The sequence below is a fragment of the Sceloporus occidentalis genome, unplaced genomic scaffold (genome assembly GCF_023333645.1).
Source record: "Sceloporus occidentalis isolate IW3139 unplaced genomic scaffold, rSceOcc1.0.p SCAF_15, whole genome shotgun sequence".
Taxonomy (NCBI): domain Eukaryota; kingdom Metazoa; phylum Chordata; class Lepidosauria; order Squamata; family Phrynosomatidae; genus Sceloporus; species Sceloporus occidentalis.
Window position 1 is genome coordinate 7,663,720 of NW_028316995.1, and position 13,605 is coordinate 7,677,324.

Below are 13,605 nucleotides of genomic sequence, written 5' to 3' on the forward strand. Positions count from 1 at the left end.
TGTTGGTTCTATTCACTGATTACTAATTAGTCACATATAGATATTAGATGACACAGTGGTTAAAAACCCTTGAAAATAGAAGGTTGTAACATCTACACACCCTAATCATTCAACTCCTTTGGGTAGATGGGATTGGTAGGCATTATTTTATACCTTTCAGAAATGCATTTATTACACATGATAATTCTAATATGATACAGTTCATAATGGTACTTATTACATATTTAGATAAATAGGGTTTTATCAAGGGTTTCATGAGATCGCCTATAGAAGTTGTTTTTCTTCCCTACTCTTGTGGGCATGGTTGACTAGCTGGAAAGGGGGTGTTGGGGGGCATGGGTGGGCACCAACATTTCTCATGGTGGGCATTTACTGGGGTCTGTGGTGGACAATTTAATGATGTTCTATGGACGTTCACAAGCCTTGCCATGGAGACTGGTGCCCTTGTACAAACACTTTGCCTATCCTTGTGGGGGGGAGGTTGCCTTCATCTCGGATAATTAAGTAATTTAATGGCCAAGTTGCATTTCCCTTATTTAGATTTTGTTTTCAAAACCTTAATAACTAAGAAACCTTTTGTGTTTCTAAATTTTACAAGTACATTTTGGACGTTTGGCAATATTTTTTTATGTTTCCAGTAGAACCCTGCCACAAAAATGAGAAGAAGGTCAGTTTATCAGTTGGAGTGAGGTGACTTTCCATTATCTCCTCATTCTCCTCATTGTGGCACAAGCAGTGCAAGTGTATAAATAAGTTACTATCATAATGAAATTACTGAGTCTAATTCGAGCAACAATGTTAATACATAAACATCAGCTCATACAAGAACACGAAGGCTGCGAATATGTAAATATTTGAATATTTGCTTTAATCTTGCATCATGTTTCAGTACATGGGCCACTGGAATAATATTATTTATTGTTTTATATAGCACCATCATATTCTGTAGCGCTGTACAATGGCTGTCCTAAAACTGATAACATGGTAAAAAAATCCTTATGAAACACGTATATATTTTCCAGGGGAAGCAGAAATCGAGAGTGAGGAAGATGATGATGACGATGATGATGACTGTAAGAAATCTTCCATGGATGAAGTAAGATCTTTTTGTGTCCCTTCAGTTCCAAAATCATACATTATATTTTTCATGAAACCATTATGGTAATCATAATAACAATGGATTCATTTAAATATGTAATTTTTAAAGGGTAGATGCATCGATAAAGGGGCTGGAGCACCAAAACATTTGTGTGTATGTCAGTGCAACCTATCTCAAAATGGCATTATTTTTGTAGGACCTACATCATTTTTGTAGGAATTTTGTAAATTATCTTGGCAACCAGTAAGACACTTAGGGTATCGAGTGCAATCTGTTGTCCGAAAGATGTAGCAAATCATAGAATTGGTACATGGTATGGTATATAATTATGTCACTTCTCTAGTAGTAAATACATTCATTTGTTCTATAGAATAGCTGCCAAGTGTGGCACTGTGGGAAGGGGGCAGTACCTCTTTGGAACTAGGGTTAGCTCAGAAAGCTTGCCGAGTATGAGTGTATCACAGTGTTCTAGAGCTTTACGATCACTTATTAAATAAGTAACTTGAACAGTTGAAAGGTGTTTATATTTTTTTAATTGCCTGGATAAGATACACTACTGTTCTTGTAAATGCATTACTCCGATAAATAGGTATCAGCAGGCCTGGACTGGTCATCTGGCACACCAAGCAATTAGCCAATGGGGGACATTTACGCAGAGCTTACATTTTATTTGGATATATATATATATATATATATATATATATATATATATAAATTACTCACAGTTCTTCACAAATATATTAAAGATTAATAGTGCGTACATTTCTTTGGATAGATATTCTTTGAATACACTGTACCCAGGCGGTTGGGTCATTGTCACTGTCATTACACTAGGTGGTAAAAGGGCATGTTAAAACCATGAAAACAATCCCATTAAGCAGAAGGTAAAAGATTTGACTCATTTTCCTGTTTTAAATGCAATATTGTAAAACACATCTATCAAATATGCCCAGCATAAAAGAAAGGCTAGGTCTGAATAGAAGAACTTATACAGCGCTATGGAATATGATGGCGCCATATAAACCAATAAATAATAATTAGAAGAATCGCCGTAGGTGTGTTAGCGCTGGGATTCTTTAAAGTGCTTGGCTGCCATCTACTGACCATGATATAGAGAACTTTATCTGTGTTAACCTATATCCACAAGGCACAGTCATCACTGCCTACTTTAGTTACTAATTAAATACATACTTCATATACACACAGGCAAGAGAATATTACTTTTTCATTCCGAATGAAGAATGGTGATAATAATGCTCAGATTTGGGTTGTGCAGAATGTAAACAGTAATTTGGCTAGGTTTTTAATTTCAAAGTGTTAATAAATTTGTGCTCAGAAACTGATGCATTTTCAGGGTGCTTAACTTTTTTTATGTATTCTTAAAAAATAAGATATAAAGCAAGAAATGTTAAGTGTTTCTAATTTTGGTTGTTTGTGTAGATTTAGAAACTAGACAAAACACGAGGGGGTCTATATTTACTGCCAGTGCTTGTGGGTTGGCAAAAGATTCTGTAGTTTGCATCGCCTGCGGGAGATGTTTTTACTTTACTGAGATGAAGGTTGCAAAGTGACTTGTAAGTCCAACTCGTACCATCACTGAACAATCATCACATGGAAAGAAGAAAAAAAGACCCAATATTTACCCCTGTGTCCATCTAGTGCCATGCCTTGTTCAGAGGGATGGAGGGGTAGAAGTTATAAAATTTCCATATTGGACACACAAACATCAAGCTGTGCTTTTACCATTGGCCCTACATGGGCTGTATGTCTGAGGAAGGGACCTAAGTAGTCTCAAAAGCCTGCATTTGGTTAGTAAATAAAAGCATTAGCTGTACCAAAGTTGCTGTCTTTCTTCTCATGGCTAAGAATATAGTTGTGACCAAAAGTTTTGAGAATAACTAAAATATAAATTTTCGCTAAGTCTGCTGCCTCAGTTTAGATTATGGCAATTTGCATTTACTCCAGAATGTTATGAAGAGTGATCAACCAATTGCAAAGTCCCTCTTTGTCATAGAAATTAACTTAATCCAAAAATACATTTCCACTGCATTTCAGCGCTGCCCCAAAAGGACCAGCTGACATCATGTCAGTGATTCTCTCGTTAACACAGGTGAGAGTGTTGACGTGGACAAGGCTGGAGATCACTCTGCTGATTGAGTTACAGTAACAGACTGGGAGCTTTAAAAGGAGGCTGGTACTTGAAATCATTGTTCTTCCTCAGTTAACCATGATTACCTGCAAGGAAACATGTGCTGTCATTATTGCTTTGCACAAAAAGGGCTTCGCAGGCAAGGATATTGCTGCTAGAATATATACCAGTTCATCAAGAACTTTAAGGAGAGAGGTTCAATTTTTGTGAAGAATGCGTCAGGGCGCCCAAGAAAATCCAGCCAGAGCCAGGGATGTCTCGTAAAGTTGATTCAGCTGCAGGATCAAGGCGCCACCAGTGCAGAGCTTGCTCAGGAATGGCAGCAGGTAGGTGTGAGTGCATCCACACGTGCGGTGAGGCGAAGACTTTTGGAGGATTGCCTGGTGTCAAGAAGGGCAGCAAAGAAGCCACTTCTCTCCAAGAAAAACATGAGGACTGGGGTAAAGTTATTTTCTCTGATGAATCCCCTTTTTGATTGTTTGGGGCATCTGGAAAAAAGCTTATCCAGAGAAGACAAGGTGAGCGCTAAGATCAGTCCTGTGTCATGCTAACAGTAAAGCATCCTAAGACCATTCATGTTTGGGGTTGCCTCTCAGCCAAGGGATTGGGCTCACTCTCAATTTTGCCTAAGAATACAGCCATGAATAAAGAATGGTACCAACACATCCTTCAAGAGCAACTTATCCCCACATTTTGGTGATGAACAATGCATTTTCCAGCATTATGGAGCACCTTGCCATAAGGCAAAAGTGATAACTTAGTGGCTCGGGAATCAAAAAATCGAAATTTTGGGTCCATGGCCAGGAAACTCCCCAGATCTTAATCCCACTGAGAACTTGTGATCAATCCTCAAGAGGTGGGTGGACAAACAAAAACCCACAAATTGTGACAACACCAAGCATTGATTTTGCAAGAATGGGCTGCCATTAGTCAGGATGTGGCCCAAAAGTTGACAGCATGCCGGGGTGGACTGCAGAGGTCTTGAAAAAGAGAGGTCAACACGGCAAATATTGACTCTTACCATAAACTTAATGTAATTGTCAATAAAAGCCTTTGACATTTATGAAATGCTTGTAATTATACTTCAGTATACCATAGTTACTGTACATCTAAAAAAAATATCTAAGAACACTGAAGCAGCAAACTTTCTGAAGACCAATACTTGTGTCATTCTCAAAACTTTTGGCCACGACTGTACAAATTGTCTGAGCAAAATCTGGAGATGTTTGGACCTTGCAGAAGTTCTGCAAATTACAGTGGACTTTTCTTTGCCTGTTATATATGGGCTAGTTTTTGGGGTTTTTTTTACAATGAAACCGTCATTTACACGCGTTATATTATATAGTTATAATTTGATTATTTTAATGATAAACTGGACTTGAAGAAACGGAGAATGTGAGATGGAGTCCACTAGTGATTAAGCAGAGCTGTAACAGATGTCACTTCTGGTTGTGGAAGGAGGCATGGGTGCATTGCTGTCAGGCAGCTCAAGTGGACAACTTAAATGTATTTTAATATCTTGTGGGTCCTGAAGTGTAACATAAACAATAAAGCTGCAGGGAACAAATATGTGAACCCATAATGTATTATGCAGAACCAGATAGGGTTTGGCCCTTTAGTTACCATCGCCTTAAGCCAAAAAATCCCAGAAAAATGTCTCTTTGGGAATCATCATTTTTGTTTTATCAGCCATTTCATTGCTATAATTTCTCACTTATGTGTATGTCACTTTCATATAAGGGAGTTAGATTAATGTATGCATAGATTTGCATTATTAATGATGCTGTATGATTTTGTCTGCAGGGCACTGCTGGAAATGAAGCTAGCGCCACAGAAGAGATGTCTAACCTGGTTAACTACATTCAGCCAGTGAAGTTTGAGTCTTTTGAAGTATCAAATAGTGAGTGAAAAAATAATTTCAGATTTCTTAAAATGATTTAGACTGTGTTTATTTACATATCTTGATGATAAATATGCTTACTTTTTCTGTGCTTTAAAGAACGTAGTTGGGTTGCCCATATTTTAAAAATGACAGAAAATGTTATTTTCTACTTTGTGAAAAGTTTCACAGAAAAGGGCTGTTTTCACGCATAATCTTCTGTGACCATGTTATGTGGCATGATGCTGACATCCAGTGGCGTAACCAGAGTTGCAGTGGCCCGGGGCAGAAACATTTTTTGCACCCCCCCCCTCCCCGACTGCAGATTAGCGGAACACTGTGAGAGTCAGTACAGTTTTCCCTCCTCCTGACCCTACCGTGACTTTGACAGGTCCTCTCCCTGTAATCATCGCCAGAATCTCTTTGTCCCAAGTCACTTTTCCTTTTTCAACTGAATAAGACATACAAACCCTGTATTTGCAGGTATACATAATGTATGGGAACATAGCATAGCAGGTATAGCTCAACAGAATAACACACAAACCCAACTTTGCATGTATAGATCAATTAAAAATACTGAACTGTATACAATAACAATGTATGGAAACATAGCATAGCAGGTATAGCTCAACAGAGTAACACACAAACCAAGCTTTGCAGGTATAGATCAACTAGATTGTTTCATTTAAACTCGGCACTGAAGATATAGATCAAATAAACAACACCGCAGGCCTGGGTCAACTGAATTAGACATTCAAAACCTGTATTTGCAGGTATACATAAATGATGTATGGAAACATAGCATAGCAGATATAGATCAACAGAATAACACAGAAACCCAGCTTTGCAGGTATAGATCAATTGGAAAGCACATGTAAACTCAGCATTAAAGGTATAGATAACCCCCCCTACAGGCATAGATCACAGGTGGCACACCCCAAAGCCAGCCCTGGCATCCACATTGCCCACATAGAACCTGATCAGCACCCAGATTACACACATCTTGTCCCATAAACACCCTGCCTATGCCATCTTGGTCCCCAAGGCTCAAACACCCTGCTGATGCGATCTTTGCCTTTTTTCTAAATCACTTATACATCTATGATACACACAAACACTTATAAGTCACTTACTCATTTACTCTTTCATTCACACAATCAGGTAGTTATCTCATTCACACAGATAATTTACACATATTCATTAATGCATTTTTAAACATCATTCAAGAAATTCAAGAAGTGTATGAATTCTCTCATTCATACACACAATTCATCCACACATTAATTAATTCATTCTCTCGCTCATTCACACAAATCATTTAAACATATTCATTAATGCATTTTCAAAAATCTTTTAAGAAATGCATCCACACATTAATTCACTCATTCATTCACACATTAATTCACCCATTCTCTCATTCATTCACACAATTCATCCACACATTAATTCTCTCACTCATTCACACAATTCATCTACACATCTATTAATTAAATCTCTCATTCGTTCACCAATTCATCTACACATTAATTCATTGTCTCAATCATTCACTTAATTCATCACATTCATTATTCATTCTCTTACTGATTCTCATTCTTTATTTCAATATTCTTACTAACCTTTCTCACTAGCTACCTCTCCCCTTTTTCACTATCGATGTTTCCTCCTTCTCCCCATCTTTCCCCTCTCTCCCCTTCTCACTATCTTTCCCCTCTCCCCCTTCTCACTATCTAACCCCCTCCCCTTTGTAGTTCACTTTCTCTGCTGAAGACATGCGGAGGGATGTGCAGGGGCTCTTTCTTGCTACTCTGCCACGGTGCGCGCTGCTTCACTGCTGAGCTCACCGACAAATGCCTGCACCGTGACCAATAAAGAGACACAGAGGCAGGGGGTAGCAGGGAGTGGAGGGGCGCCGAGAGGTTGCTGAAAACTTTTTAATTTGCGCCCGCTATCTCTCCTCTGCTCCCTTCTGCCTAAGTGTGGCCCTGGCCTTGGTGTCAGCGCCCCCTTGCTTTCTGTGACCCCGGCAGCCTCACCGCAAGCCCCCCTATAGATAAGCCACTGATTCCAGGTAAAGTGAACTTTCCAGGGTAAGAAAATGTTTAGGAATTTAATAAATGAACTAAATGATATATTTTATTTGAAAAGACCAAATGCGCCAGGCGTAGGTTGAGACCGGGTGACAAACGAGTCTAGACGCAATGTCCAACTCAGCTAAACTGGGTCACAAGAAGCAGCTTGTGTGGCCACTAAAGTACACTCTATGGCTAAATAGACTACATCCCCCCATTATGATTGATCACACTGACCACGCAAATTGTGAATGGAATTCCATTTAATTGAACAGGACCCGCAATGATTTACCGAGATGGAATACGGTTTTGGTAGATGTGACAAGCTGGTAACTTATCTAACAACTATCTTGAAACTAACAACTATCTTATAACTTACTAAAAATTCAACAGTTTCTTCTTAAGATGAAAGGCGTTTGCTGGCAAATATCTTCTGGAGAGCTTTGGTGGGCTGCCGTTGGGTAGATGTCCTCTTGGCATAGAGCTGCTTAAATTTACAGATGACATCATTGGGCTTACTCTCCTTCTTTGGTGGCTGCCTCTTGATTATAAGCTCTGCAGGCTGCCCCTTGGATGTAGGCTGCTGTGGCTGTGGTGTTTCACAGCGCAGTGGAGGCAATGAAGAGGCAGTGGTGGCTGGCGGTAGTGTTGGTGCCGAAACACCGACAAAGCTTGGGGTGACGACCGCTTTAGTCTGCTCACGAGTCGGGGTTCCAATCTTACTCAGGATCTGTGACAGGGCCAGGCTAGCTGGCTCATATGTCATATGAAGTTTAGCCGGGTCACGGAGCACTTTTGTGTCCGATTCTGTATACTGTGACCCGGTAATATATTATATTGTGTTTATTGTGTAACCGGCCCAGAGACTGATGTGGATTCAGCCCCAGCCTTCAAAGAGACGATCCTATAATCTGGCTGGGGCTCTTAATCAGCCAACACAGCCCTGTCTGCCCAGACGGCACCCGCACTACAGGGGGGATAACACAGGTGGGGGAACCCATTGTATTCTGTAATCCCCTCACCTGATACATCCCCTGTATACTGATGGGATTTGTGATGGGATGTGGCTGATGGGATTGGGGGTTGGGTTCGGTACACATTGCATTGAGATTGTATATAAGTTCTGTGTGTTTGTAATAAAGAGAGTTCTTCTTGGTTTACTACGAATGGTGGTCTGGATGATCCGTGGATAGCTGAGTGCTATCCGTATGAGGGACTGACTGGTGATTCCTCAGCCCTCAAACAGGGGGTACCCAGCCTTGGGTACGGTGACCCTGTAACATTGGTTGGCAGCGGTGGGAAGAATCCCACGACTTGGGTGAAATCCAAACCACCAACTGGGATTGCAGACGAGAGACACCAAGAGAGCTCCTGGAGGTTTGTAGCAAAGGAAAGGCTACTCTGATTGCGGACTGCAGAGAGATGGACCGGTACCAGGATGCCCCAGAGGAGAGCCTCGGACTGAGTGCTCTACAAAAGAACATTCTATGGCACCTATCCCTGTACCCAGGAGGGGCTACATCGGAGCAAGTGACGGCGGTGATTGAAATGTGTCACCGGGAACTGAGCCAGAGTGGGTCTGTATCTCCCAGACTAGGGGAACAGAACACCAAAATATCATACCAGGATATCCAATCCTTCCGAGAACCAGAGGGTGAGACAGACCGGGTTACAGCCGAGGTGTGTGAGCTGGAACACCAGCAGAGGCAGTTAGAGTCTGCGCCCGCAGACTGGAGGGATGATTTCTCCCATCCCCACTTTGAAACGTACTGGGCACAGTACTGGACAATGTGGGATCTACGAGTTCCACTCCTGGGGGAGAACCCGTTGCCGGAGTGGGAAGAAGAATTGAGAGGTCTCATATATGCAGAGCTTGACCTCCAGAGCCGCTACCAGGGATTCTTCCAGCAGTTAGCAGGTGAAGACCACAGCGACCCTCTGATGCTGTATAGCCCCGTCGACCCAGGACTGATATATGATGCCTTCCAATTTGACTCGTCCTTCGGAAGCCCCTGCCAGTACCGCAGGGATACAATCTGGGACAACCGTGCAGAAGTCCTGGTTTATGCTATTCCCCCCGAGCTGGAGGCTGTTATGGATTGCCTGGTCCAAGAGGAATGGCAGCTCGAGAGGGACTATAAAGAATTGCTGCGGAGAGTGGAGCTCCAGGAGTTCCAAGGAGACTGGGAGCATGGTACTACAACTTGCGGGAGTGGGACCGAGGTCCTCTTCACCTACTCCTCGGCCCCTGCCCTGGTGAGAAGAACCGAGGTCCTCGCCAGCAAAAAGAAGCGGAGGAGGAAGCCAAAAGCTCCGACCCATGTCCCCACCAACAACCCTGGCTGCTCTACCCCGGCAGAAGAGATGACTGTCCCCACCGCCCGAGTAAGTGGCACAATCCCCCTCACCAAACCCTTATCTATGCCCGTAGAAGCCAGTGCCCCAGACTGTCCCCCTGATTTCCCGAGTGTCCTGGGAGAAGTCCAGGTCACTGCCCCAGAGGTTCCCACTGAAGTCCCCGGTGACCCGGTAGAGGCACCGTTCCCCGACCTAGTGAGGACGCCAGAGGGGCTGCCGAGTTCCCTGGGTCCTCTCAGTAGCCTGGCGCAGGCCCTGGTTCCTATCCCTGTGTTCTCCGAAGTGATCCCTGGTTCCCCAAGTGTCCTCCTAGAAGCCCAGGTCACTGTCCCAGAGTGTTCCTCTGACTCTCCCCGCGCCCAGGCAGAGGCACCTGTCCCAGAGAGGAAGATCGAGGGTCTGCTTAACCCTCCCGGTGGTCCAGTATTGGCACCTGTCCCTGCCCCGGAGTATTCCCCTGGGTCCCCTGAGTACCCCGCAGAGCTGCTTAGCTCGCCCAATAACCCTGTAAGGGCACCTGTTCCTGTCCCAGAGTGTCCCCTAGGTCACTCCAGTGTCCCGGTAGAGGCCTCGCTTACTACCTCTACGTGTTTCCCTGGTTCCCCGAGTGCCCCCGGCCCGATCAGCAGGGCTTTCCTTCCATGCAACCACCCTGGCCTTGCAGCTGCCCCAGACTCAGTTCCCAAGACTAGGGAGCAAGAGTCTCCACGTGCCCCTGTTACCCCGGTGAGGGGGATAGCCATGTGCCCCCGGCTGAGCTGGGACCGTCCTCCAATTCACAGAGGACTACTGACTATCCTTTTGGGCAACCAGGGCCCTGGCCCACCTTCAATGGATGATTCTGACAAAGGGGGCCATGAACTAAGGCCTGCACCTTTGAACTTTGTCCACTCGGACAGCCTGCAGCAGACCCGTGTGGATCTGCCTGGTCTGCCGGACCGTTGGTCAAGGGGGAGATCTGTGACAGGGCCAGGCTAGCTGGCTCATATGTCATATGAAGTTTAGCCGGGTCACGGAGCACTTTTGTGTCCGGTTCTGTATACTGTGACCCGGTAATATATTATATTGTGTTTATTGTGTAACCGGCCCAGAGACTGATGTGGATTCAGCCCCAGCCTTCAAAGAGACGATCCTATAATCTGGCTGGGGCTCTTAATCAGCCAACACAGCCCTGTCTGCCCAGACGGCACCCGCACTACAGGGGGGATAACACAGGTGGGGGAACCCATTGTATTCTGTAATCCCCTCACCTGATACATCCCCTGTATACTGATGGGATTTGTGATGGGATGTGGCTGATGGGATTGGGGGTTGGGTTCGGTACACATTGCATTGAGATTGTATATAAATTCTGTGTGTTTGTAATAAAGAGAGTTCTTCTTGGTTTACTACGAATGGTGGTCTGGATGATCCGTGGATAGCTGAGTGCTATCCGTATGAGGGACTGACTGGTGATTCCTCAGCCCTCAAACAGGGGGTACCCAGCCTTGGGTACGGTGACCCTGTAACAGGATCCACTCGAGGTAGTGCTGTGTGTTGGAATATATTGCTGGCCTTTTTGACTTGGACCAGCCCTGGCCCGAGCTTGTCACTCCGATTACATGGTACGTGGAGCTCTCCGGGTTTATGCACATCAGTAGCCTCCGCTGTCGCCCTACAGGAGAAAAGCACAGTGGCGTCTCCAGGTTTCATATTTAGGGGGGGCACATGGGGGGCCAGGGACCAAAGTAGGGGGGCCAATTATAAAACGGTACATATACACTATATATATATATATATATATATATATACACACACACACACGTTAGACGTGCATTTTTAACTACATAATTTGCACTTATCTCTTTGAAGTAAAGACTGTGATTAAAATATGATTTCAAAATAACAGCTAAAGTGACAGTTATTTTTCATTCTTTAATATGAGCCCCTGCTGACAATATATATAAATATTAGACCCTGCTGCAGATATATAGAAATATTACACCCTGCTTCCGATATATTAATATTAACCCCTGCTGCGGATATATATTAATATTAGCCCCTGCTGCGAATACATACTTATATTATACCCTGCTGCCGATATACATAGAAATTATACCCTGCTGCCAACATATATTAATATTAGCCCCTACTGCCGATATATATTATTAGTCCCTGCAGCCAATATATATAAATATTAGCCCCTGCAGCCAATATTTATTGATAATAGGCCCTGCAGCCAATATATATTAATATTAGCCCCTGCTGCCGATATATATAAATATTAGTCCCAGCTTCCGATATATATTAATATTAGCCCCTGCAGCCAATATATATTAATATTAGACCCTGCTGCCAATATATTTGCCACACTGACTGCAGATCAGGGGAAGACAGTGAGAGTCAGTGCAGTGTTCCCTCCTTCTGACTGCACCGTGACATTGAGAGGTCCTCTCCCCTGTAATCATCCCCAGAGTCCCTTTGTCCCCTCATTCACTAAACCATAGCGCTCTTTTACTTACACCCTGTAGTTCAGGTATAGATCAAATAAACAACACATGGAAACAGCACATGCAACTGAATGAGATAAAAAAAAAAAATTGTATTTGCAGGTATACATAAATAATGTATGGAAACATAGCAGATACAGATCAACAGAATTTGACACACTATTTGACATCCAAACAACTATAAATCATTCTTTTTTATCACATTATTAAAATCCCAGAAATCAAAAAAGTTAAAAGGCCCAAATAAATTAAGGAGATTAGACATAATGGAAACTTCAACAAAACTTTTAGCCATTAATGCATCACAACCATCTTAGCGCTGCGTCACCAAATGAACACCTCATCACAGATAACACAATGCATACAGCTGCATATAACTAAGCTGAGTACCACTTGGTCTGTGAAGGCCTGTGAAACCAAAGGGGAATAGCGTCCTGTATACTGTAATCAAGAATTGAGTTTCACAAACTCTGAACCAACATCTAACTTTTAATAATATATTCAGATTGAAATAACACAAAACCTTTACTTTTCCTCTGATTTCTAGGCCTAGAAAGTTTTGTCCTCTGAAGTGACCACAAAATCTGGATAAATAAAAATTACAAAGTTCTATTTAACCCTCTACAGCAAGTAAAGTGCCAGGAAACAGATGACCAAGCACATATCAGGACAGGCTCTGCCACACTGACACCCAAACACATACCCCAGGACAGGCTCTGCTGCCACATGGACCCCCACATCAGGATGGGATAACCTACTAATATTATAAAAAATGCCTTCCACATTGCTTTGCTGTTTGTGTGTATTGACCCTTGTGTATTTGTGCCCCCCCAGCCACCCCCCTTTGTGCATTTTTGCAATACACCCTTGTGTATTGATTTATTTGATGACCCCAGCCAGCCCCCCCTCCCTTGTGTATTGATTTATTTGATGCCCCCAGCCAGCCCCCCCTCCCTTGTGTATTGATTTATTTGATGCCCCCAGCCAGCCCCCTGCCTTGTGTATTGATGCACCAACCCCTTGTACTGGTTAATATAGTGGCCCCCATACCCATGTGTATTAACCCCCTGATCTAACCACCCTGATGTGTAATTATGTCCCCAGCCACCATCTTTTTGTATTATTTAATTTTCCCAATGCAGCCACCCCTTGTTAATGTCCCTCCTTCTGTCACCTCCACTATTTATTTAAAATAAAATACTTTTTTTGCTGGCCTTCATTCTTTCACTGTAACACAGCAGACTGCTCTTCTCCCTGTCAGGCAGTGACAAGCAACTGTTCCCCCAGTAACGCATGTTTCAGAGAAGATTTGAATCGTATTTTATTATCCACCAGGGGGCGGCAATGTCCGAGATTCAATCTACCGCTGGGTCCAAATAAAAAGGGCTGGGAAAATTAGGTCATAAACAGGCAATTTATCCTTAAAAACAATTCATATCAGGCCAACCGAGCGGTTGCTGAAAACTTTTTCACATACACGTCTGCCCATACACTACACACATACACATGTTTTCCCGCAAACACGCTTGACCTTACACACACTGCATTTTTTCAGAGTTGCA

General features: G+C 43.1%; 1 protein-coding gene across 1 annotated transcript in view; it reads left to right on the forward strand.

Moving 5' to 3' along the window:
- The window catches only part of LOC149303207 (1-phosphatidylinositol 4,5-bisphosphate phosphodiesterase beta-1-like), a 253,652-nt gene that overhangs the window by 199,493 nt on the left and 40,554 nt on the right, over positions 1–13,605 (forward strand). The window contains exons 16-17 of the mRNA XM_089481675.1: positions 1,023–1,096; positions 5,052–5,148. Of these exons, the coding sequence (XP_089337801.1) occupies positions 1,023–1,096; positions 5,052–5,148 (171 nt within the window). The remainder of the gene's footprint in view (positions 1–1,022; positions 1,097–5,051; positions 5,149–13,605) is intronic.